The sequence below is a fragment of the Bos indicus genome, chromosome 19, assembly GCF_029378745.1.
Source record: "Bos indicus isolate NIAB-ARS_2022 breed Sahiwal x Tharparkar chromosome 19, NIAB-ARS_B.indTharparkar_mat_pri_1.0, whole genome shotgun sequence".
NCBI classification, from domain to species: Eukaryota; Metazoa; Chordata; class Mammalia; order Artiodactyla; family Bovidae; genus Bos; species Bos indicus.
Genome location: NC_091778.1, coordinates 47,922,139 through 47,949,519, shown reverse-complemented (window position 1 = coordinate 47,949,519; position 27,381 = coordinate 47,922,139). Strand labels below are relative to the sequence as shown.

Below are 27,381 nucleotides of genomic sequence, written 5' to 3'. Positions count from 1 at the left end.
AGAGACAATTTTACTTCTTCCTTTCCAATTGGGATCCCTTTTAATTTCATTTTCTTGCCTAACAATATAAATATTCATATACAGGAGACGGGATAAATAAATTATGGCGTATTTGCAAATAGAACATTTATATAACAATGAAAAGAAACTATAATAATAAACTAAAAAATCATAAATACATAATTATCTTTAAATAAAAAATGAAATATAGAACTTGTTTTAGGGTTAGAATGTTATTAGGGTTAGGATTAGGGAATACTGCACATTTATGATAGCATTTTTATAGTGTTGAATGAAGCAAAATGAAAACACTATGTCTGTTGCATTATCACCTAGATAATAAAGCTATGATTCTTCAAAAGAAGAATAAGCAACATAAAATTTAGGATATACCTGTCTCAAAAAGTGGGAAGGCAGGGTGATGGAATAGGAGAGTTAGGATTTTAATCTTATAACTTTTAACTTGCCTGTAACTGCCTTAATATCACTCATCACTTTTTTCAGAGGAACATTTCCATCAGCTGTAATACAAAGCATAAAAATTCAGACAATGACACAGAACTTAGAAAAATTGTGACCCAGACTGCAGTGAAAGTCTATATATTCTACTAAATTATTTGTGTTCACCTTAAATTTATATTTCCTGTTGAATGCTTGATTCATTATTAGTAAGAAGAACAACGGTGTTTGTCCCGTGTCCTTCTAACACAGTGTCTGACTATGACAAATGTATTATTTAGTTCTTAGGTCTTCAGATGCTTTCTTACAAGCATCGTAAAAATGCCATTTATAAAGAGTCAGGGTTTTTGTTTGTTTTTTTGGTGAACCTTATATCTGGCACTGATCCTAAGGTAGGGGCTTTGAATCTTTCATCTATTCTCAATCAGCTTTCCTTTAATGTTTTCAACTTATTTATCTATCTCTAAATGGTGATGACATGTGGTTGTTAGATACTTGAAGAAATATTAAGGATGTTCCACTACTCCCCATTATGGATATCTTTCTCTCAGTCATTTCTGGCTCTCTCTGTTATTCATTCATTCATTAATCCCTGCTCCCAAGTTTGTTTCTCCCAGCCATTCTCTGAGCTGATAAAACCATTGTGAATATCCCCTCAAAGTTACTGATAGTTGAGCAGGATGACAATTTCAGATGAATAAAAATGACAAAAGATAGGATTTCTTCTTAGTTTAAGACTAGTTCTTCAAATTCTTAAAAATTTCTTTAACTCCTCAAATCAGTCTAGTTTTAGAAATTCAATGCTTACCATCAATAGGTTGCTTTTCCACTACACTTTTAAGTTCCTTATTTCTGAGCTTGATCCCCATGCTCCCCAGAACTGGATTCAGATTATTGACATCAACTTTTCCACCTTAGGAAAAAGACATAAATGTGCAAAAAACTCAATAAAGATACAATAAGAAAAATACTTCTTGTCCTGATGAGTTAAACCAGCTCTCAGCTCTCAATATATCTGGCTGCTGGTAAGAGTGTTAACTAGAATTACTTTATTGGCAAATGGTTTGGCAATAACCATCACAATTCTTTAAAATGTTCATAACTCTTATCCCACTAATTTCACTTTTAGAAATACAGAAAAAGCTCATGTCAAAGGGGACAGGTAAATGTTTATTATAATCTTACTCATAATAAGTGGAAAAAGAAAAAAGTACCCTGAATTTAAATATCTAAAGACAAGAGATATTGTGAAGTAAACCATTGTATTTTCATTCCACAGAAAGTTACATAGCTATAGGTGTTACAAAAAATGGGTATCACAGGAAAAAAATGCTTTTTAAATAGGGTGTAATTATATCAAACAATCATTTAACTTATATGAATTAAAATCACATGCCCAGTATAAATGAACAATGAAATAATTCACATGATTCTCCCTGACATTCCAGGAGCCACAAGCACTTAAGTAGAGAAAACTCCAGATGAACATCAATTTACTGTTCCATCAGATGGACTAAATTCCACTAAGCCTATCATACTGTGAGCATCTTCACTCAGTGAGATTCTAGTATGAGATATATTTTTGTACATTATGGCTCTTAGGCAAGCCAGCTACTTCAGCTAATTGCTTTACTGTAGGAATAACAATCTATTCCATATCATTGGAAGAAAAAGTGACTATACCAGACTTATCAAGACTAGAATGTTGGTTTCTTTTATGGAGTCTTCCAATGAGATTTTAGAGCAATTTTGACTATATGAAATTTTTGCTATTTTAACATTAAGGGCTTCAAAATATAAAGAGTGGCAATGATTCAGCAGTAGCAATATGAGTGATGAGTTTTTCTTTAATTTTTATATTTACTGGGAATGACACCTTTTATACTGAAAAAAGAAAGGAAAACTAATAGATCATAGCTGTGCATTGTGATGGTTATTTTCAGCACTATGAAAACTAAAACTCCAACTTGACCTACTCAAGAGTACACAAAAAGAGAACTGTGGAGATACTTAGGACTGGTTCCTTTGAATCTGACCTTGGGATCAAGTCTACACAGCATACACTCAAACAAAACAAAACAAAACTATAGCGTCAACATTTAAAAGGGCTGGCAGAGGAATCATGATCCAATGACTAGGAAAAAGTAAATACAAAGATTGAGAATCTCAGTTTTGTGTACTTTCTCCTTACATTTATTACCCACCTTTAAAAGACTTCAAAGCTGCTAGCAGTCTATTCTGAAAAACTTTCTTATCACCTGTAAGAAAAGGCATAGTTCAGGACAGAGAATGACTCACAGATAGAACTTAAGGATCAGACTTTCCTCTTTGTGACTGACTTTATAAATCTACCCATATTTACCTTCAAATTATGATGAAGCTAAGCAATGAGAAAAGGTGGCATTATGGTATAGAGTGGTAGTCTGGTGTAAAGGTTAAGAGTCCGGGTTCAGATTCTTGCTCTGCTACTGACTAACGTTGTGACCTTAGGCAAATTACTTACCCTTTCTATGCCTCAGGTTTCTCCACTGTAAAATAGGGATAAGGTGTCATGATTGTGTGTGGTGAGGACAGAACTTGGCTCATCATAATCAATTCTGGTATTATTAATAGAGCTACTTACTCTTTCACATCCACAGCAACTACCAGTTTATATGCTACAGAGCTAAAACTCACCATCTTTTCCTATTCTATTTTAAATTCTTTTCATTCCTTTTTTCTATCACATTTCTATTCTGTTTTCTTTACTTCTTCCAGTTCAAGTTTGACATGTCAGTGGCCTAATGAGTAACAGCAGGAATTTGCTTCATCCTATTTTCTCTTTTTCAATAGCACTTTCTTCTCTAAAAGCAGGTGGTTATTCCTCTGTGTTCTGCATCTCGATTCACTTCCTGCAGATGTTCTCTTGTTTCTTGAGAGAGGAATCATAAACGCAGGAAGGCCTCTGCCAGAAAATGTCTTCGCTAAATAAAGAGAACTCTGTCCTGCAGAAATTTGAGTTTTTATATCTTCCAAACTTTTGCATAATTAACAAATCCTCTGAGAAACAGGAGAAAACCTAAAACCAGAAACACCCACCAGAGACAATTCTGACCATCAAAATATCCAGGGAAATAGGTGGAAAACCTGACAACAAGGATCTGCTTGATTAGAGAGAGGCCAAATCCTGAAATGGCCTCATACTTTCCTGCAGTTGAAGTGGCCAGGAAAGCAGACAGGAAATACCCAATCTAGTTTTAAAGAAGAATACCATAAAAAAGTTCACATGAAAATCCTGTTGTTGCCTAAACTAAGTTGGTCAGCATTATCGAAGTCATCCTGACCCACAAAATACTCATCTCTTCCAGAAACTGAAGGGATAGTAGTTTCATGCTTGATTCTCTTGCCTTCATCATAACTGGGTAGTGTTGTTCAGTTCAGTCACTCAGTCATGTCCAACTCATTGCGACCCCATGAACCGCGGCACGCCAGGCCTCCCCATCCATCACCAACTCCCAGAGTCCACTGAAACCCATGTTCATTGAGTCGATGATGCCATCTAACCATCTCATCCTCTGTCGTCCCCTTCTCCTCCTGTCCCCAATCTTTCCCAACATCAGGGTCTTTTCCAATGAGTCAGCTCTTTGCATCAGGTGGCCAAAGTATTGGAGTTTCAGCTTCAGCATCAGTCCTTCCAGTGAATATTCAGGACTGATCTCCTTTAGGATGGACTGGTTGGATCTCCTTGCAGTCCAAGGGACTCTCAAGAGTCTTCTCCAACACCACTGTTCAAAAGCATCAATTCTTCGGTGCTCAGCTTTCTTTATAGTCCAACTCTCACATCCATACATGCCCACTGGAAAAACCATAGCCTTGACTAGAGGGACCTTTGTTGGCAAAGTAACGTCTCTGCTTTTTAATGTGCTGTCTAGCCAGGTAATATAATAACATGGAGGCTTTGCAAACTCAGACTCATCTTTGTACTCAAAGTATTCTGCATTCTCTGCAGAGATGCTGCTTTGAGGTGGAAGACTGTAACCTGCAGCCTGTTCAGGTTTCTTCAGGCTCTTCTTCATGATGCAGCTGCTGGTACTGGATGCTACAAAGCTCAGGCTTGAAGATGTTGTTAACTTCTGAACTGATATAATAATACAGAAAACTCTAATTTCTTGGCAGCTGGTACAAGATTTACTTACAGGGATACATAGAACTTTGCTGAGAAGATGCTTTGTCGAGAAGCTATCAGAAAGATGTTGAGCTTTTGTACTTAAAGGAAAAAAGAAACTTTCTTCTGAGGGCTTTTTTGATGCTTACTGAGAGAGACAAAATGTAAATTCCACTCCTTCCTCCCCTTTTTCAAAATCATCAGTAACATCTTACCTCCTCAACACTGATTTTTTGGAAGAGGATTCTTTTGACAGTTGATCTCTGTCCTTGAGTTCGCATAGAGAAATAGAGACACTGTTCATAAGAAAGCAAGAGCTGTAGGGTGGGGGCAGGTAAATATGAACACGTGACACTTTAAAGTATAAACATCATAAATAGAACCATAAAACTCAATGCTTTGGGGGTCACAGTAACCCAAATGCAGCTCACCATCAATTGGCAGTAATTTTAGCAGTTCCAGACATTCCTTATCATTGACTTCTATCCCCATGTCTCCAAGAACATTTTTCAGATCACTGGCATTAATCTTTTCTCCTTTGAAAAGACAGAGTGTTTATAGGTGAAAACTTTAGAAATTTTATTCAATGTTTTAAAGAGGTTCACTAGAACATGATATTAGCCTATGTTGCATGTATCTTTAGATACATTTATAATACTTTATGTGGCATCATTTCCAATCTGATTAAAAAGCAGAGGCAAAACAGGATATGGAAATTCAGTGTATCAATAGAAGTCAAAGTAAGTTTGCTCTTATAATATTGAGATAGTGAGGGCTCTCTTAAAGTTGGGAATAATATGCAGAATGAAATCTAGTTATCAGATTGGATAATGAATTGCCAAAAGAAATAATTATGAGAGGAGATATTATACGGACTTATGTAACTGTTCACACATACACATACAAAAATATATTATCTTGCACTTTCCAAGGCTTTGCCTTATTTTTTCACATGCTTACCTAAAATTTAACTATTCACATGTAGGCAAAGACAGACCTATATAGTATCTCTACCATAGATAGAACTTGTTATGAGAACAAAGTCTGTGGTTTCATTTTAATACATAGATAACCAGAGATTGAGTGGATTTTTTCAGGTAGAAATCTTTAATGATAATTGGGTAAATGTCAAAATTACTATGAACAATAGACTACTAGACAAGAGCATCTAAAATATGACTTATTATAAAGCATTATGATTTCAGTGTCATAGAAACTCACCAGTAAAGTCTTTCATACTCAGTGTCACATTTTTTAGATCAACTTTCCCATCCACTGTAAGACACAAAGCAGTCATATATAACAATGAGACTGTTCCTTATGCTTTCTCAACCTATGATTCCTGCCCTCAGCTAGAATGTTGATATCATCTTACATTTTAGTTCTATTCTATTACATTTTATATAATAAATAGTTACTTAGACATAAAAAATTGTTTTAGTCCTTTCCTCTACTTTGTTTCATGCGTCCCACTATTTCCTCCAGTGTTCACACTTTTATTCTTTATGTATAAGTCTTTTTTAAAATCCTACTTATAAATTCCTCTTTGTTCCCAATGTTATAAAATTTTACAAGTAGTTTTTAGGAATAAGTTGAAAAAATTTTAATCCTGCTTAACATTCAATGGCCCCTTTCAATTTAGGACTGTAAGAAAGAATATGAAGAAATGAAATGATAATGTATGAGTAATTCTAGAGGAACATAGTGTGTAAACAAGACAATAAATTGGGAAGGGGGATTAACAAAATTAAAATAGTCCAAGAATCTTGCACTGTCTTGAATGAGGATAAAAGCCCAATACAAAATTGGAGTAAGATAAATTAAGGATGTATATTGTAATCTCCGAAATAATCTTTAAAAAGTCCAAACTAATAAGAAAAATAATAGAAACCCAAAAGCAAAGCAAGGATGGAAGAAAACAGAATGTTGAACAGGTACAAATAAAGGCATTGAGTAAAAGTAGATTTAAACACAAATATGTTAGTAATATCATAACTGCTATTAGTAATACAAAAATAAAAACAACAGATTCATATTGCTAATATTTCGTTTAGGATTTTTGCACATTTGTTTATGAGAGAGACTGGCTACTGATCTTCCTTTTTTTTGTGTTTTCTTCATCAAGTTTGGGTATCAAGATTAAGATAGTTTCATAAATCAAACCAGAAGTGTTTCTGCTTTCTGTGTTCTTTGAACAGTTGATAAAGAAGGTTACTATATCTTATTTACATGTTAGGAAAAATTAATCAAGGAAGTGATCTAACCATCTAAAACTTAAGAATTTAAAATATCTGAAATATAAGGATTTAGAGAAGTTGAAAGTAAGAGGATGGGTAGATATAGACCAAACAAATACTAAGCAAAAACAAAGTAGTGGGGTTATATTGACACCAAACAACATGGTCACAAACACAAAAAACTGCAAAATTAGAAGGAGAAAAAGAAAAATTCTAAATTATGGTTGGATATTTTAATATATTTCAATGAGTAGTTAATAAAATAAGCAGAAAAAAAGCATTAAGACTACAGGAAATTTGAACTACAAATTTAACAAACTTGATTTAATGGACATATAGACAACACTGTACCCAATAATTTCAGAATGCATATTTCCTTTCACATAAGGAGCATTTACAAAAATGATCATATATTGCATTGTAAAGCCAAATATCAATAATTTTAAAAGTAATGAGGGCTTTCCTAGTGATCCAGTAGCTAAGATTCTATGGTCCCAATGCAGGAGGCCTGGGTTTGACCCTTGGTCATGAAACTAGACCCCACATGACGCAACTAAGAGTTTCCATACCTCAACTAAAGATCCTGCACGCCTCAACGAAAATCGAAGATTCTACATGCCTCAAGTAAGAACTGGCACAGCCAAATAAATAAATCTTTAAAAACAAAAGTATTTTGCCTATATTCTCTAGGAGTTTCCATGGGGTACCATTTTATGCCAGTCAGAATGGCTGCGATCCAAAAGTCTACAAGCAATAAATGCTGGAGAGGGTGTGGAGAAAAGGGAACCCTCTTACACTGTTGGTGGGAATGCAAACTAGTACAGCCACTATGGAGAACAGTGTGGAGATTCCTTAAAAAACTGGAAATAGAACTGCCTTATGATCCAGCAATCCCACTGCTGGGCATACACACTGAGGAAACCAGAAGGGAAAGAGACACGTGTACCCCAATGTTCATCGCAGCACTGTTTATAACAGCCAGGACATGGAAGCAACCTAGATGTCCATCAGCAGATGAATGGATAAGAAAGCAGTGGTACATATACACAATGGAGTATTACTCAGCCATTAAAAAGAAAACATTTGAATCAGTTCTAATGAGGTGGATGAAACTGGAGCCTATTATACAGAGTGAAGTAAGCCAGAAGGAAAAACACCAATACAGTATACTAACGCATATATATGGAATTTAGAAAGATGGTAACAATAACCCTGTATATGAGACAGCAAAAGAGACACTGATGTATAGAACAGTCTTTTGGACTCTGTGGGAGAGGGAGAGGGTGGGATGATTTGGGAGAATGTCATTGAAACATGTATAATATCATATATGAAACGAGTCGCCAGTCCAGGTTCGATGCACGATACTGGATGCTTGGGGCTGGTGCACTGGGACGACCCAGAGGGATGGTATGGGGAGGGAGGAGGGAGGAGGGTTCAGGATGGGGAACACATGTATACCTGTGGTGGATTCATTTTGATATATGGCAAAACCAATACAATATTGTAAAGTTAAAAAATAAAAAAAAATTCAAAACCCCCCCAAAAATAAAATAAAATTAAAAAACCCACAAAAGTAATGACAATAAATGGTCCAAAATAACATTAAGAAAACAGTTCCATCTATAGTAACATCAAAAGAACAAATCACCTATCACTGAGGAATAAATTTACCAAAAAAAGGGACAAAACTCATACTTCAAACACTATAAAACATTATTGCAAGAAATTGATTGACTTAAATAAATGGAAAGATATCCCATGATCATGGATCAGAACACTTAATATTGAAACGATGGTAATATTCTCTGTGACTATCCCCTACCCTCTCTCACATGCTGAATTGATCTAGAAACACAAGAACATTTTTATCAAATCTTAGCTGGCATTTTTGTCAAATTTTAAGAGCCAATCTTAAAATTCATATGTAAATGCAAGGTATCTTGAATAGCCAAAACAATCTCAGAGAAAAGAACAAAGTTGGAAGACGTACACTTTCCAATTTCAAACCTTATTAAAAAGTGATAGTAATCAATGTAGTGAGTACCAGCAAAAGGCTAGATATATGGATCAATGGAGAGGAACTGAGAGTTCAGAAATAAATCACTGTATTCACTATTAACTGATTTTTGACAAGGGTATCATGACAGTTCAATGAAGAAGAGGAGACTTTTCAACAAATGGTGCTGAGACAACTATACATCCCCATGCAAAAGACTGAAGTTAGATCCCTTCTTCATACCATATACAGAAATAATGTATCATAGACTCAAAATTAAGAGCTAAAACTATAAAACCTTTAGAAATATAAAAATAAATCATTTTTATTGTGGATTAGGCAAAACATTCTTAGATATGACACCAAAAGCATAGGTGACAAAAGAAGAACTAGATAAACTGGACTTCATCAAAACTAAAAGCATTTGTGCTTCAAAGGACACCGTCAAGGAAGTGAGGAACTCACAGAACAGGAGAAAGTATTTGAAAATCATGCGTATGATAAGGGAGTTTTATATAGAATATATAAAGAATCCTTATAACTCAATAATAAAAAGACAACCCAATTGAAAAATAGGTAAAGAATCTGAATATATGTTTCTCTAATGGAAATATATGAATAGCCAACAAGTACATGAAGAGATGTGCAACATCATTAGACATAAAATAAATAAAAATTAAAACTACCACTTTACATCACTAGGATGACTATAATAAAAAAGAGAGATAATAACAAGTAGTGACAAGGATGTGAAGAAATTGGAACCCTCACATGTTGCTGATGGAAATGTAAAATGATACAATTACTTTGTAAAATAATTTCAATTCCCCAAAATGTTAAACATAGACTTATCATATGTTCCAGCATTTCCACTCCTAAGAATATGCCCAATAATAATGAAAACATGTATCCATAAAAATTTACATGAGACTATTCATAGCAGCATTATTCATAATAGCCAAAATGTGGAAACAAACCCCAAATGTTCATCGACTTACGAATGAAGAAACAAAAAGTGGTATATCCATATAATGGAAGATTGCTTGGCAACGAAAATGAATGAAGTGGTGATACATGATATAAAATGGATGAGCCTTGAAAACATTATGCTATATGAAAGAAACCAGTCACTTATGATTCTCCAGAACATATGAAATCTCCAGAACAGGCAAACCGGTAGGGATGAAAAGCAGATTAATGGTTGCTAGAGGCTGAGAAGAAGAGGAGAGTAGGGAATGACTGTTAGTGGGTAAGAGGTTTCCTTTTGGGGTTTGGTAATGTTCCAGGCAAATATGTGGGGAAACAGTGGAAACAGTAGCTGACTTTATTTTTCTGGGCTCCAAAATCACTGCAGATGGTGACTGCAGCCATGAAATTAAGACACTTACTCCTTGGAAGGAAAGTTATGACCAACCTAGACAGCATATTAAAAAGCAGAGACATTACTTTGCCAACAAAGGTCCATCTAGTCAAGGCTATGGTTTTTCCAGTGGTCATGTATGGATCTGAGAGTTGGACTGTGAAGAAGGCTAAGCGCCGAAGAATTGATGCTTTTGAACTGTGGTGTTGGAGAAGACTCTTGAGAGTCCCTTGGATTGCAAGGAGATCCAACCAGTCCATCCTAAAGGAAATCAGTCCTGAATATTCACTGGAAGGACTGATGCTGAAGCTGAAACTCCAATACTTTGGCCACCTGAAGCGAAGAGATGACTCATTTGAAAAGACCCTGATGCTGGGAAAGATTGAGGGCAGGAGGAGAAGGGGATGACAGAGGATGGCATAATCGACTCAATGGACATGGGTTTTGGTGAACTCTGGGAGTTGCTGATGGACAGGGAGGCCTGGCGTGCTGTGGTTCATGGGGTCACAAAAAGTCAGACACGACTGAGCGACTGAACTGATTGACTGAATGTTCCAGAGTCCAAGCTGGGTTTAGAAAAGGCAGAGGACCCAGAGATCAAATTGTTAACATTTGCTGGATCATAGAGAAAGCAAGGGAATTCCAGAAAACTGTCTACTTTTGTTTCATCGACTACACCAAAGCCTTTGACTGTGTGGATCATAACAGTCTGTGGAAAGCTCTTAAAGAGATGGGAATACCAAACCATCTTACCTGTCTCCTAAGAAGCCTGTATGTGGGTCAAGAAGCAACAGTTAGAGTCTGTATGGAACAATTGACTCGTTCAGGATTAATAAAGGAGTACACCAGGGCTGTCTGCTGTCACCCTGTTTATTTAACCTATATGCTGAGCACATCATGAGAAATGCTGGGCCGGATGAGTTACAAGCTGGAATTAAGATAGGCAGGAGAAGCATTAACTGCCGGGAGCCGGCATATTGCATATTGAGTGCATATTGCATATTGAGTGCAGCACTTTTCAGGATCTGGAATAGCTCAACTGGAAATTCTATCACTGCCGGTAGCCAGCGTGAGGAACTCCGCCCATGACAAAGGTCATGAGGAAGGAGGCTCGGCATACGCAAAGGCGGGATCGAGCTTCAGGAGTCCCCCTGGAAATTCTCGAGCGTATACCCCCAAAACCAGAGTCTGCCTACTTTCTGCTTTGTGCTTTTACCTACACCTCTGACTTTACGGGGGGCTGTCCCCCACTACCTCTCTGAAAAAAGTTAGCTTACAGCTCCAGTTAATAATTCCTGGGTGTGACAGTGTTTAACCTACAAACTCCTTTGGAAATCCTCTAGCCTGCCTGAATAGGTTTTTCCGGCCACATGTGATTGTTCAGAGCCTCCCAACTGTGAGAGGCAGGAGATGTTCTAAACTGTCTAAACACAGATTCTTTTGAGTAGTTAAAAGATTGATTAGAAATTGTATTGGTGAAGGGATTTTCACTTGTTGGGCCAATGTTTGCTGCTAAGTTCCCATATCCCTTACCTGCTGTGTCCCTGGCAGTGTATTGGTTAATATAATTGGTGTAAATAGTAGCTTTAATGTTTGTAACCTGGGACCCTTGAGTTAATTCTTTTTGTAGCCCACCACACCTTTGCGCTGTACGAATGCAACTTTATCTAATGCTTTTGGAGGGTGGCTCCTGACCAATCACCTTTAGAGAAAAATAAGTTTTCTGAAGAAAAGGTCTTAAAATGTTAACAGGCCTCCGGGCCAGAAGATGATGCAAATCACCTAAGCTTTTGCATATGATAAGTTTGCAGGAAGAAAGCCTGGTTTGCTGCAAGACTCTACCCCTTCCCCCATTATCCTCTGTGCATAACTTAAGGTATAAAAACTACTTTGAAAAATAAAGTGCGGGCCTTGTTCACCGAAACTTGGTCTCACCATGTCGTTCTTTCTCTTACCTTCTGGCTGAATTATTCAGCCTCTTTTCTCCACTGAATTTCCTCACTGAGCTATCCTTATTTCAGCCTCTTTTCTTCACTGAATTTTCCTACTGAGCTATCCTCATTCTATTACTCTTTATATCCTTAATTAACGTTTAATTAAGCAATTGTTTCCTGATCTTCGCCTACGCCGTCTCTCCTTCGAATACCCTGGATCAGCCGGGGCTGGTCCCCGGCAGGTGGCGCCCGAACAGGGACCTCAGATATGTGGATGATACCATTCTAATGGCAGAAAGCGAAGAGGAACTAAAGAGCATATTGATGTCGGGTGAAGGAGGAGAGTGAAAGAGCTGGCTTAAAACTAAACATTAAAAAAACTAAGATCATGGCATCCAGCCCCATTATTTCATGGCAAATAGAAGGGGAAAAGGTGTAAGTAGTGATAGATTTCCTCTTCTTGGGCGCTAAAATCACTGCAGATAGTGACTGCAGTCATGAAATCACAAGATGATTGCTTCTTGGCAGGAATGCTATGACAAACCTAGACAGTGTGTTGAAAAGCAGAGACATTACTCTGCCAACAAAGGTCTGTATGGTTGAGGCTATGGTCTTCCCAGTGGTCATGTACGGTTGTGAGAGCTGGACCGTAAAGAAGGAAGAGCACCAAAGAATTGATACCTTCGAGCTGTAGTGCTGGAGAAGACTCCTGAGAGTCCCTTAGACAGTAAGGAGATCAAGCTACTCAATCTTAAGGGAAATCAACCCTAAATACTCATTGAAAGGACTGAAGCTGAAGGTGAAGCTCCAGTATTTTGGTCACCTACTGTGAACAGCTGACTCATTGGAAAAGTCCCTGATGCTGGGAAAGACTGAGGGCAGAAGGAGAGATGGCTGAATGGCATCACCGATGCAATGGACATGAACTTGGGCAAACTTTGGGAGAGGTGAGGGACAGGGAGGCTTGGCTGGGGTCACAAAGAGTCCAACATGACTGGATGACTGAACAAAAACAACAACAAAGTTCTAAAATCTATTATGGTGATGGTCACGTAAGTCTATGAATATGCTAAAACCTGTTGAATTGAATACTTCAGATGGGCAAATTGTATGGTATGTAGATTATATATCAATAAAGTTGTTGAAAAATAAAATACAATAAAATGTAAAGGGATTAAAATCACAGAGTAGGTTCTTCGACTACCATGCAATTAACCTAGAAATAAAGCACATGGGAATATCTGAGGGTTGAAAATAAATCACAACAGAACTAAGAAATATCTTAAACTGAATAACTAAAAAATATATCATGTCTCAAAATTCATCCCTGGTTTGGAAAGATCCCCTGGAGGAGGAAATGGCAACCCATTCCAGTATTCTTGCCTGGAGAGTCCCATGGAGAGAAGCCTAGCAGGCTACAGTCCATGGGGTCACAAAGAGCTGAACACGACTGAAGTAACAGCACACACACACGAGGGTTGAGAATAAATCACAATAGAACTAAGAAATATCTTAAACTGAATAACTAAAAAAATATATATCAGAATTCAAAATATATTAGAAAAGAAAAAAATTAAAAATTAATAAGCTAAGCATGCACCTTAAGTTAGAAAAAGAACAGCAAATGAAATCAAAGAAAATTACAAAGAGCAGAAATTAATGAAACAAAAAGGAATTAAGAATGTAGAGGTTTAACAAAGTGAAAAGTTGGTTGTTTGGAATGACTTTTAATACTTGTTAGACCCTTGGTAAGACTAACCAAAAAAAAAAGAGGAAAGGCATAAATAACCAATATTAGGAATGAGCAAGATTCCCATACTAATCTTGCAAACATTAAAAAGATTGTTATTAAATAATTTTATTTAAATACATTAAAAATTCATATAAAATTGACAAATTCCTAGAAAACCAGAGTTTACCAACTGACACAAGAAGAAACAGTCTTTTTAATTGGAAGTTAAAAATTCCAGCAACACAAACAACAAATTCAGACTCAAGATGTCTTCATTGGTTAATCCCACCAAACATTTAAGAAGGAAATAATGCCACCTTAAAAACTCTTTCAGAGAATTCAAACAAGAAATAATCTTCAACATATTTTTTTAACTTTGCTAGTAAAATTTAATGAAGACTGAACAAATAAGGAAAATCTCTTATAAACAAGAATGCAAAAATCTTCAATAAAATATTAGCAATCTGAATCCAATAATATATAAATGATAATCCATCATGATTAATATATTCCAGGAATGCAAAGTTTTTTTAATATGCGAAAATCAATCCATGTAGTACCCCAGATTAATATATTTAAGGAGAAATACTATATAATCACTTCAATAAACACTTCATTACATGCAATGATCAGGTGTAGAAAAAATGAATTGGATAAATGTCAAAACAAAAATAGGAATAGAAGAGAATTCCTTTAATTTACTGACTGCTACTGCTGCTAAGTCACTTCAGTCGTGTCCGACTCTGTGACCCCATAGACGGCGGCCCACCAGGCTCCCCCATCCCTGGGATTCTCCAGGCAAGAACACTGGAGTGGGTTGCCATTTCCTTCTCCAATGCATGAAAGTGAAAAGTGAAAGTGAAGTCGCTCAGTCGTGTCCAACTCTTAGCGACCCCATGGACTGCAGCCCACCAGGCTCCTCCATCCATGGGATTTTCCAGGCAAGAGTACTGGAGTGGGGTGCCAATTTACTAAAGGTTATATAAATAACCCCAAATCACAAAAAACCTTCAACAAAGTAATATTTGCTGGTGGAATATGGAATTATTTCCCTTTGAGATTAAAAACAAGTTAGCCTTTGTTAGTCCTGGCCACAAAGCTGTGAGCTTTGTGGGGCTGTGAGCAAGAGGAAGCTGCAAGCCCAAGGCTACCCTCACCCTGACACATTGTAGTAAAGAACTTCTTAAAGATAAGTCTGAACCCTGAACACAGTCGTGTGAAAGTCTGTGTCCAAACCAGGAGCTGAAATGGCTTTTCTTATATTCTAGAAGGTATGAAGACAAAAGGAGACTCTGATGAAGAAGTTGTTTGAGATGGAGTCAGTCTTTATTGAAAAGAAAGCACAGCAATTCCTTTAGGAACAGAGATGGACAAATTATCTCCTGAGCTTGTGTTCAACAGCCCAAACATAAAAGGAATTTTGGCTATGGAGAAAGCTTGATTATTTGAAACATCAGGACTAATCTGGCTGTAAGCTCCTGGAGACTAGTGGAAGCCTTCAATAAGTCCAGGTTTATGGAAAAAGTTTGTGACTGTTTTGTTCTTAGGGTTTATTATGTATGGCTGCCTTATGAAGAAAATACAATTATGTATTTTGAAAATTAAGCCTGTATGTTAGATTCCAGAAGTGACATTTGTATTCTTTTTAGGGAACAGAAAAGCAGAAGCCATCTCTTTTTGTGTCAATTTTCTGCTATGTAAAAAAAAAAAATATTGTATTTCTCACTCGCTAGTATCCTTTTATTAGAACTAATTTCATTAAAGTTGCCTTTCTGGGAGGATTTTAGGAAATGTATGTTTAACAGGTGTGCTGTCATTGGATCTCTGTTGAATGGCTTGAAAATGGCTTGGCATTTTTTTCTGACCAGGTTGATGGCTTTTAAAATTTGGAGGCAAGAAGCCCTGACTGCAGGCTATGTACTGTTTCTAAATCCAAAATTGGCCTGATATTTTTTACATTTTTGTAAAATTTTCATTGTCTGATGCCTCATTTGTTCAACCTTTAATATTACCAACCATTAGATAAAGTATCAGGCAACAATTTCCTTGCACTGTGGTGCAGAAAAGTTCTGGGTGATGGCATCAAAAATAAATGCCTAACTCACTTGTTTTTTAATTTATTTCTTTGCCACCTACATGTCTGCTTAAAGATGGGATCTCAAGCTGACTTAGATTCTTTTAGTTGATAGGTCTTTCTCTCTCTCTCTCTTTTTTTTTAATCTCAGTTTTATTTATTTATTTTACTTTACAATATCGTATTGGTTTTGCCATACATTGACATGAATCCGACAGGTCTCTTAAAAGGCATCTAGCTCACCCTCCTCAATTCTATACTTGAAGAGGCAAGTCCCCAGGGAAACTGAAAGGCTTTTGCCCGTACTCACACTGTAAGCTAGGTAGGGCAGAACTGAGACTCTACCTCTCTCCCCTACCTTATACTACATGAATTCATACTCTGTTCTGAGATCCATGTTATTTGACTGTAGAAAGTTGGCACTATAGCAAGAAAAGATAGTACTGATGGTATTTTCAAATATGCTGTTGAAAAATTGAAAGAAAAGAAAGAAAGAAAAGAAACTTAACCCCTACGGCATCCCATATACAAAAATCATGTCCAGGTGGATTGTTAGTTAAATTTGAGATGCAAAACAAAGGAATTTTTAAAAGATAATGTGGGACAATACTTTAATGACCTTAGGATAGGAAAAGATTTATATGGTATAAAAGATACTAACCATCAGGGAAAAGATTGATATATTTGACTACATTTAAATTAAGAATTTCTGTTCACTGGAAGACACCATTAAAAGAATGAAAAAGCAAGCCAAAGAGACAGTTATTTGCATTGCAAATTAGCCTCAAATTGCCTATACAGAGAATATATAAAGAACTTCCACAGTTCAATAAGAAAAAAATCACAGTAGAAAGACAGGCAATATAATTGAAAAGGCAGTCCACAAAAGAGGCTACACAAATAATTAATAGATATATAAAAAGGTCTCAATCTCATTACTAATCAGAAAAATATAAACTTAACCTTCAGTTAAGTTACCCCGATACTCACTAAAAAGAAGCCAGTGACAAAATGTTCCTTGCTATGTGATTCCATTCATATGAAGTTCAAAATATGGGTGAACTATAAAATTTGAGATGCATATTTATGTGGTAAAATATGAATAAAACTGAAGTAGTGATTACCATAAGGATCATGGTGATGATTAAATTGAGTGGGTAGTGTTGGGAAGGAGAACACGGTGGATTTTAGATGTTGGTGGAGAGTATACAGCTGTTTGTTTTATAACCATTAGTTACACAGGAAATTCATGTTTTACACACTTTTCTCTATGTATTATATATTTCTCTATGTACTAGGAAAAGGAAAGACATTACTCCAAATCCTATCTCCCATAGAAATAATCACTGGTCATTCCACAGACTCTCATCTATGAAGTTGCACAGGTAAGATAGATATAGAGAATTATTTTCAAGAAGTTGCAGAGGTAAGATAGATATAGAGAATTATTTTCAAAAAGTACTATATATATGGTTTTAAAAATAAGAATCTTCAATTTCTAATAAATATACCTCAGTACAAGAGATATTTATGAAGATGTCCAGTTAATTTTAAAAGAATATGAAAAACAGAGGTGAAGCCATATTTTCAAACTTAATCTTTCAATTTTAAAAACTATCACCTGATTTCCTGCTATGAAAAGCATTTTCTCACTTCCTCCCATTTCCCCCCTCACTTTCATGTTTTTATTAGTTATGTTATCATTGTTACACTGACACATATAAACATGTTATTTTGTATCTATCATCCCCACAATTGTCTAGTACTTGCTCTGTATTCAAACAGATTTACAGGTCACCACCAGTCTTTTCACTATTGTTTCCTTTTGCTCAATTTTAAGTTATTTCTTAACTATATTTCATCATCTTTTTTTCAAGAGGTGCTGAATTCATTTAGTTTTTCCCATATTATTAAAAGTTGGAATTTTATATTTATATATAAAATTTTTATGTATATTTGAATGACATCATAGTTGTACATAATACTCTTTGTCACGCTTTTTCACCTTTGTAGATACTCTGACATTCTTTTCTGGAGTTGAATGTTGCTTTGGAAACCCATCACTTCCTCTCCTCATCTGTTACCTGCTTTCTATCATCTGTGCATCTGAAAAATTCTCATTTTTCCTTAAAGTTCAGTAAGCAAACTAGAAAATATTTCACGGTAGGGCACTCTGGATCACCATTTTCTGGAGCCTGGTGTGACATTTTTGATCTGCATTCATTCCTTCATTTTACAGAAATTTTCTTTTTTAAAAACTATCATTGATTAAAAAGTTTTAATTGTTATACTCTCTTCTAAAGATATTTGATATTCTTATGGTGGATGCCTTTGTGAATCATCCATATCTACTAGATTTTTGATAATTTTAATCTTTTTTCTCTGTATTTACTGTACCAAGTCTGCTCACACTGTAATATGATTTTTAGTGCTTTATATTTTTAAATTTTTATGTTTATAATTTACTTAATAATTCTATAATGACTTTTTGTACTTATTCTTTTTTTAGTTTTGCAATTTACCTTTTTAATATTTATATGTATTGGTACCATCTCATTTTTGAGCTTTAGTTTTATTGAACCCATTAAAGTTGCCCTTTAATATGAATTAATTGTCAACAACCTCTTTTTCATTGTTCCTTAGGTTATATTTTCTACTTGATGGATTATTTGTCTTTTGCATGCTATCTTCCTTCATCCTATCTTCTTACCTTCCCTTTTCACTTTTCTGTTTTTCTTCACTGTGTTAATGCTAGAATTGTCACCATATCCTTTTTTTTTTCCAATCTTGCATATGCTTCAGCAACTCTGTCCAGATCTTCATTTTATTCTCAGGATTTAATATATCTTTTAATAGCCCTTTCTACAGCATCTGAGACTAGTTTGCTTTCTTCAGTGAGATGGCATTTGAAGAAAACTGTTCTACCCACTTTTATTGTAATCTAAGGGTAGAGTGAGGTATGTCATGTGGTTTTATACTTGAGCCCTGCTCTCGTATCTGAACTTTGTTTAAATGTCCCAACAGGGGTCATTGCTCTGAGACCCTGGTAAAGACATTTCACCAAACCCCAGATCTGCCTATGGGATGGTATTCTTGGGCTTCAGATGAGACCCCCAATTCAGCCTAGAGCTCTGAAGCTTTTACTTCTATCAATGAGTGATTCCAATCATTCATTTTCTCTGTTGTAGCCATTTCTCCCCAACAACTGTTTCTTCTTCTTCCTCATAAATGGAGAGAGAAAAAAGTTACGTACCCAGTTTTCTTCATTCCAGATCTCGGCATTTTAGTGATAACTCTCTGGATTTCACCAATTTAATTTCTGCGGGAGGAGAGAGGCTCAGAGGAGCCTAGCTCTGTTGCAATAGTTTCTACTTTAGAATCTTTTTTTTTTAATTGGAGGAAAATTGCTTTACAATGTTGCATTTGTTTCTGTCATACAACGATGAGAATTGGTCATAATTACATATATACTCCCTCCCTCTTAGGCCTCCTTCCTCTCCTTCCGCTATCCCACTCCTATAGGTTCTCACAGAGCACCAGTCTGGGCTCCCTGTGTTATACAGCAGCTTCCCGCTCCCTCTCTGTTTTATACATGATAGTATATGTATGTCAGTGCTACTTCCTCAAATCGCCGCATCCTCTCCTTCCCCCGCTGTGTCCAGAAGTCCATTCTCTATACATATGTGTCTCCATTCCCTCCCTATTCTCATAGGTTCTCTGGTTGTCTCCTTTAAATATTTATGGCATTAGATTGGTCTTTTTATATTATTTGATTGATGTTAAACTTCCTTTGTGGATTTTTTACTTTTTCATTTTTGTTGCTCCTTTGTTAGGTATTGGAGGAAATAAAAACTAAATGTTTTTATTTAGTTTATAATGTTTTTCATCATCTTAAACTGGATTCCTCTGGACCAGTTTAGCTAGCATTAAAACAAACAATTACTTGAAAATCTGAAGGAATTTATTCTCAAATTTATTCTCTGCAGGCCTGTCACCTTTTGTTGGAGTGATGGGTGGTGGTTGATAGGTATACTTATTTGATAGTTTTTTCCAACTATCATTATTGGCCTATTTATATTTTCATTTCATCTTTGATTAATATTGGTAACTAATTTATTTTACCCTGGAAAAATGTTCATTGTATTAATATAAATAATACCCTAATCCCACATTATACCCAACAGTGAGTATCATTATGCTCTTTTAAAATTCTTGGTGTTTTTCTGTCTCCTTTTAATCTTCTGTTTATATCAGAACAACTGAGGCATACATGTAATTACTCCTCATTATAGGTTGTTTTTTTCTTCTGACTTATTATTTAATGTTTCTTTAAAACAGTTCTCATTCCATCTTACTTCCTCTTCTTCATTTTTTGATCTGTTAGCATTCTCACCAATTTTTATTATTCACAGTGGAAAACATTTGTTGGTCTTGGATTAGTGAAGATACAAGGATGTGTTTTCATTTGAGACATGAGTTTGGCTACAAGCTGTTAAAAATGCCCTGTTACCAGGTTCGATGCATGATACTGGATGCTTGGGGCTAGTGCACTGGAACGACTCAGAGGGATGGTATGGGGAGGGAGGAGGGAGGAGGGCTCAGGATGGGGAACACATGTATACCTGTGGCAGATTCATTTTGATATTTGGCAAAACTAATACAATTATGTAAAGTTTAAAAATAAAATAAAATTAAAACAAAACAAAAAAAATGCCCTGTTAATACCAAATAAGTACTATCATTAATTTACAGATGTTCTCAAACCCAAGATGTCCTAAAGGGAATAAATTTTTATCTACAATGCTCACCATCAACTGGCAGGTTTTGTGAAAAATCTTCAAGCTCTTTATGTGAAAGCTCAATCCCCATATTTTCCAAAAATGTGACCAGGTTAGTCATATCAATCTTTCCTCCTTAGAAGAGGCAAGAAAGATACCAAGATGTGAGAAAAATCTGCATTAATTCATGTGTATTATAGTTAACACTTTAATCAAGAAGACATTAAGGTGCAGTAACACCCAGTCAAGGGTACAAGGAGGATCAACTGATAATTCGACTTCATCTTTCATTCAATCAACAAAGTGCAAATTTTAAAAGGACTGGGTAATTTTCCAGGGATTTATGGCATAACATGTATAACACATGCATAACTACTGAGAAAATACACATATGGGATTTTTAATGTAATAAAAAATAAATTAGCATATATGAAAATATACAATAATATCTCAGATTTATTTGATTTCTCATCATACTTTTCACTCACTTTTAAGATTCTTCACACTGTCTAGCAACCTTTTTTGAAACACCTTTCCTTCAACTGTAAGAAAAGGCATAATTCATGTCAGAGAAAAAAAAATAAAAAGGGGATTCACCTAAAAAAAATTCTGCAATTCCTCCCCTAATCTCATAATTTCAAAAAGAGAATTTTAGTAATTCTTTTCTCCTGAAATGTACCTATTTGCTCTCAAATAGTAACAAAATTTGTTTGGAGAAAGACTTTAATGAGGCAAATCTATTAGCTCTTGGATAAAAACAATGATTGATCTAAACCTTGTATAAAAGTGAAAGTTGCTCTCTCTGTCTTGTCCAACTCTCTGGGACCCCATGGACTATACAGTCCATGGAATTCTCCAGGCCAGAATACTGGAGTGGGTAGCTGTTCCCTTCTCCAGGGGATCTTCCCAACCCAGGGATGGAACCCAGGTCTCCCAGATTGCAGGCAGATTCCTTACCAGTTGAGCTACCAGGGACGTCCTAAACCTTGTATATCCCATTTGATTTTCTTTCATCTCTGACTTCTTCCTTTGTACCCTTTACTCTTCCATTTTCACACCCTTCCACTTACTATCAGGCATATTAGTGGAATCAAGGACAGTAATACATATAATTTTTTGGTAGGAATGAGTGAAATAGCTATTGCCTACCATAATATAAATTAAATGACCCAGATTTTCTTTGGCAAAAATCAAGTACTGAAAGTTTTCCAAAATGATTACAAAAAGAAAAAATAACAACTTGCTAGCAATACAGAGTTATTTTAGAAGAAAACGACACAGTCAAGCACTCTAAAGCCATTTGAAGAATACATATATAATTTTAAAATCCTTACCATCAACTGGTAGAGTTTTTACTAAATTCAAGTATTCCTTATCTGTGACTTCTACTTTCATGTCTTTTAGAGCATTTTTTAGGTCACTGACATTTATCTGCTTTCCTAGAAAAGACAGAAATGGTGATAAAAAGAATTATTATAATTATTTAGAAGGATAAAAATCAGTGAGTTATTACAACAAAAGCTGCTAACTAGTAACATTTTCACTCATGCACTATAATTTTGTGGGTACTTTAATGTGTTGTAAACAAATAAAAAACTAGCATTTATGACCACCCTGATTATGTAAGTGGTAAAAAAAAAAAAAAGCCAAATATTGGTTCTTTTCTTCACTAAACAGAAATTTAAGTATTTCTCCAGATAGTTTTGAAATTAGCATTATGCTAAGAGAAATGCAATCTTAGGTACATAAATTTCATCTAGAAAGGCATATAAATTATATGCCTTGTATTAACTAATTAATATAGTGTATATAAAAACATGTATAGTTGCTACTTGTTAGAAAGTATCTTTAAAAAAACAGGGCCTCAGGCTTCCATAATAATTTTTGTTTTGCACTATTTGTATGGTAAGTAATCTTTTGATTATTACTTTTATACTTTGCAAGCAAAAACAATTTTGGTTTAGTTAAGCCTTTTGCTTTAAATCAGCAGAAAATGAATCTCTGAAAGCTCACTGTCTATAAAGTCTAGAATCCAAAACTTTTAGTAAATAAATTAGATATGTTGCATATTTCAAGTATGTATGTCCAGTACAGATTTCTTTTTATTTATTCTGCTTGGGATTCACTTGGCTTCTTTAAATTGACACCCTTTCTCTCTTCTGGAAAGTTCTCTTCAAATATTGATCCTGTCTCATTCTTTCTCTTCTTCCTGGCATTCCAATTAAAAATACATTAGATTTTCTTATTATTCTGTATGTCTCTTAATCATTCTTTCACATTTTTCATTTTTTGGTCTTTCTGTGCTACATACTTCATAACTTCTTAAGTTCCTTAGTTCTTTCTTCAGCTTTTTTAAGTTACCATTCAATTCATCTAATGTTTTAAATTTCTATTGTTTTTATTTCTTGAAGATCTCTTTGGTTCTTTATCAAATCTTGTTTGCTCTTCATTCACATATTCAAGGCCTCTTTTTTAATTCTTAGACTATATTAAGAATGTTTAACATTTTTTTGTCTGATAATTCCAAAATCTAAATCTGATTCTGCAATATGTTATTTATGATGGCTGTTACTCATCATGCCATGCTTAGTTACTCATCGTGCCAATGTGTTTAGTAATTTTAGACCAGGAACTTCTGTGTATGTGAAATTCTTTGAGAAGATGAGTATCCTTCAGAATAGGAATACTTCAGAGGAGGATCAGAATTTGCTTATGTTAGTTTCCCGGGGCATTAGTCTTTTAGAATTCAGTTCAGTTCAGTTGATCAGTCATGTCTGACTCTTTGTGACCCCATGGACTGCACCATGCCAGGCTTCCCTGTCCTTCACCAAATTCTGGAGCTTGCTCAAACTCATGTCTATTGAGTTGGTGATCCAACTTCTGGTGATCTCATCCTCTGTCATCCCCTTCTCCTCTGTCCTTCAATCTTTCCCAGCATCAGGGTCTTTCCCAATGAGTCAGTTCTTCATATCAGGTGGCCAAAGTATTGGAATTTCAGCTGCAGCATCAGTCCTTCCAATGAATTCAGGACTGGTTTCCTTTAGGTTGACTGGTTTGATCTCCTTGCAGTCCAAGGGACTCTCAAGAGTCTTCTCCAATACCACAGTTCCAAATTTCTTTCAGGATTACTTTAAATTCTCAGACTAAGTTAGTGCAAATTTGATAAGTAAGCCTGTGTAAAGGTCACCTTGTGTTTATAAATTAAGACAGTCTTCCTTGCAGTCCAGAGACATATTTCTAATTCGCTCTCATGCTGTATACATAGCTTTTCAAGTCTTAGCTTTAGGGCAGGTGTGCTTAGTTGTTTAGTAGTGACTGACTCTTTGCGACCCCATGGACTGTAGCCCACCAGGCTCCTCTGTCCATGGAATTCTCCAGGCAAGAATACTGGAGTGGGTAGCCATTTCTTTCTCCAGTGGATCTTCCCAACCCATGGATCAAACCCACCATATTTCCTACTTCGGGCGGGCTCTGGGTTTTGCTTGCTTTCCACTGAGTTCTGGCAGACTGTCAAAACTGCTTAGATTCACTTAGTTCAGCAAATGTTTAGAAAGTGAAATGTGGCTTCAGGGCTCTTCTTCTCTGGGTTCCAGGCTTTTGGTATCAATATTCCTTAAGTATATACATTTATGGAAACATTTAAGAATCCTTTTAAAATTAGATTCTATCCACATTATTAGTTGTTTTCAACATCCAGGCACATAGCACATCACACTGCTAGAAATGGGAGCATTCTCAGAACATACGTGAAAAGTGTATACGGGTAGCTACATACTGGTTTGTGTTCTACTGAGCTCTCACCTTTTCTTTTGTTCTACTCCTTCCCATTTCTCTGTAATGAACAGTAGCTATTTTATATGGCTATTCCTTTGTAATTCCAGAGATAAATGAGTTTCCTCTGATTATGTCCGCTTCAGAGCTTGGGAAAGATATATTACTGAATTTTTATGATAAAAATGGCCTTTTCTATTTCATTTATTATTGGATATTCTTCTTTGCTGTTAATGAAACAAGCTGGAGCACTCTTACCATCATTTCCACACAACTGGGTCAAACAGAAGCCTACATAGGGTACAGCCAGGGAGCAATGGAGCCCACTCCATGGAGGAGGAAGGGCAGGGTAACTTGATGCGGCTTTCGTAGTGATGATCCCTCTCTCATGCCCGGGGGTCCAACTATGCATATATGAGGAACAGAAGTGGATTCATTTGTCCTTCATTGTTCACTTTAAGGATTCACATAACTATTGAGAAGAAAAAAGCACCCAAAGTCCTTTTTGAAGGACCTCTTATAGATCAGAAAACCAAGTGTAGGATCAGGTTCAAAGATTCCATTTAAAAGCACAAAATTCTACCTAATTTTGTAAGGAAGCTATTGGAATGACCAGGTTACAATATCAATGAGGATAACATCTGGCAAAGTCAGGATTGCTCCTTAGTTGCACCAGATAAAATTTCAAATGGATACTTGCTAAAACAATACATAGAACAACGGACTGCTACAGAAATAAATTCGCCACATTATTAAACACTAATTAGGACATGTGTGCATTATATCAGAGTAATTCACACCTCCTCTGAAACTAGAATAATTCTAGAAAACCTATAAGTGTGCATTATATCAGAGTAATTCACACCTCCTCTGAAACTAGAATAATTCTAGAAAACCTATAACTGTGAGACTTTGATTAGAACCACACCTTAAGGGACCTTTTGAACATATCCAAAAGGGTTTTATACAGTTGCTTCTGAGTTATGAACATGTACTAATAGTATGTTTATTTTCTGGGTGGATTTTTAAAAACTATTTATTTATGGCTGCCTCAGGTCTTAGTTTCATTGCGGGTGTGTGGGCTCTAGAGTTCATGAGCTCAGTAATTGTGACACATGGGGTTTGGCTCCCCACGGCATGGAGGATCTTGGTTCCGCAACCAGGGACCAGGGATGGAATTCGTGTTCTTTGCATTAGAAAGTGATTTTTCGTACGATCACTTTTATATGAAATATCCAGAGTAGATAAATCCATAGAGAAAGAACTCAGATTAGCGGTTACCAGGAGCAATGAGGAAGGTAAAGTGGGAGAAATGCCTTAATAGGTATGGAATGACAGAAATCAGGAGGCATTAGAGAGCAATGATGGTTAAAACACTCTGAACATATTAAAATTCCAATGAATTGTTCACCTTAAAGTGGTTAATTTTATATTATGTGAATTTCATTTCAAATCATTCTTTAATAATGTGACATCAACAAAGCTTCTGATAACACTGAGGACAATATTATTTGGAAAAAATACAGATACTGACAACTCAAGGTTTAAAAGTGATCCCAAACAAACTCTGAATGTAAAACAATTTTTCAAATACCTTGAACAATTTATGTGGTTTTTCTTTATATGCATACTTAAGTGTGATAAGTTATAAAACATGTGTTTAAATAAATCTCTCTAAATGAAAAAAAAAAAAAAAAAAGAAAGTGATTTTTCTTAACCATTGGACCACCAGGGAAGCCTCCTGGATGGATTTTTAACATTCTTGTGTCAAAAATTCATAACACTCAGAGTGGCTAACAAACTTGTAGATACACTACCCTACTATACCTACTTAGGGCATTCCAATTTATCTATTCAATTTTAGAGAATTCATTTTATTTTGGTAATCATTCATGATTATATAAGATCTTCTGGATAATATTTAGAAACTTCAGTGTCTTTTGAATGCCAAAACCTCTGGTAAAATAGAAGAGACATGGGAACTGGAAAGTTACGTCATTAAAGACCGCTGAGAGCTCCAATAAGCAGGCTGTTGCTTCCTTAGTGGTTCAGACAGTAAAGAATCTGCCTGAAATGTTGGAGACCCAGGTTTAATTGCTGGGTCGGGAAGATTCCCTGGAGAAGGGAATGGCAACCCACTCTAGCATTCTTGCCTGGAGAATTCCATGGACAGAGGAGCCTGGAGGGCTACAGTCCATGGAGTTGCAAAGAGTCGGAAATGTCTGAGTGCCTAACATTTGCATTTTCACTTTTTCATGTAAGTCACTTGCTGACCCAAGATCCAAGCTCCACAGAAACAAAAATTACATAAAGTCAAAAGCTTCCACCCGAGACCATTAGAATAAAAAAAACACTGACTGTCAGTGCACTGTATACTTTTCATACATTTTTATTCTTGTCATGTTTTTCTTTTTACTTGTTTAATTTCATACACCTCTGACTTAGCCAGTCATAATCTCCCTTACTACTAATAAAGACGTATTGAAGGTTAATTTTACTAGAGACTTAACTAGAGTTAGAACAGTCCTAACTCTATAATTCAGCTTTTTACTGGCAAGCCAACTTAAAGAATTCCAGTATGTTCTTGTTGTTGTTCAGTTGCTAAGTCATGTCCTACTCCTTGCGACCACAATGGACTACAGCACGTCAGGCTTCCGTCCTTCACTGCTTCCTGGAGTTTGCTCAAACTCATGTCCATTGAGTCAGTGATGCCATTCAGCCATCTCATCCTCTGTCACCCCCTTCTCCTCCCTCAGTCTTTCTCAGTATCCTTTCTCAGGGCCTTTTCCAATGAGTTGGCTCTTTGCATCAGGTTTCCAAAGTACTGGAGCTTCAGCTTCAGCATCAGTCCTTCCAATGAATATTCAGGGTTGACTTCCTTTAGGATTGACTG

At 35.8% G+C, this 27,381-nt stretch overlaps 1 protein-coding gene across 7 annotated transcripts in view; it reads right to left on the bottom strand.

Annotated features, from left to right (window-relative positions):
- Positions 1-287: 287 nt before the first annotated feature.
- The window catches only part of LOC139177595 (uncharacterized), a 199,119-nt gene continuing 172,025 nt past the window's right edge, over positions 288-27,381 (bottom strand). For 6 of the 7 annotated variants that reach the window (XM_070773702.1, XM_070773703.1, XM_070773705.1 and 3 more), the window contains 8 exons: positions 22,052-22,156; positions 21,206-21,259; positions 20,748-20,852; positions 5,825-5,878; positions 5,035-5,139; positions 2,664-2,717; positions 1,268-1,372; positions 288-521 (listed from right to left, as the gene is read on the bottom strand). In XM_070773702.1, the coding sequence (XP_070629803.1) occupies positions 436-521; positions 1,268-1,372; positions 2,664-2,717; positions 5,035-5,139; positions 5,825-5,878; positions 20,748-20,852; positions 21,206-21,259; positions 22,052-22,156 (668 nt within the window). In that variant the 3' untranslated portion in view covers positions 288-435. The remainder of the gene's footprint in view (positions 522-1,267; positions 1,373-2,663; positions 2,718-5,034; positions 5,140-5,824; positions 5,879-20,747; positions 20,853-21,205; positions 21,260-22,051; positions 22,157-27,381) is intronic. The other variant, XM_070773706.1, reaches the window with a different exon arrangement.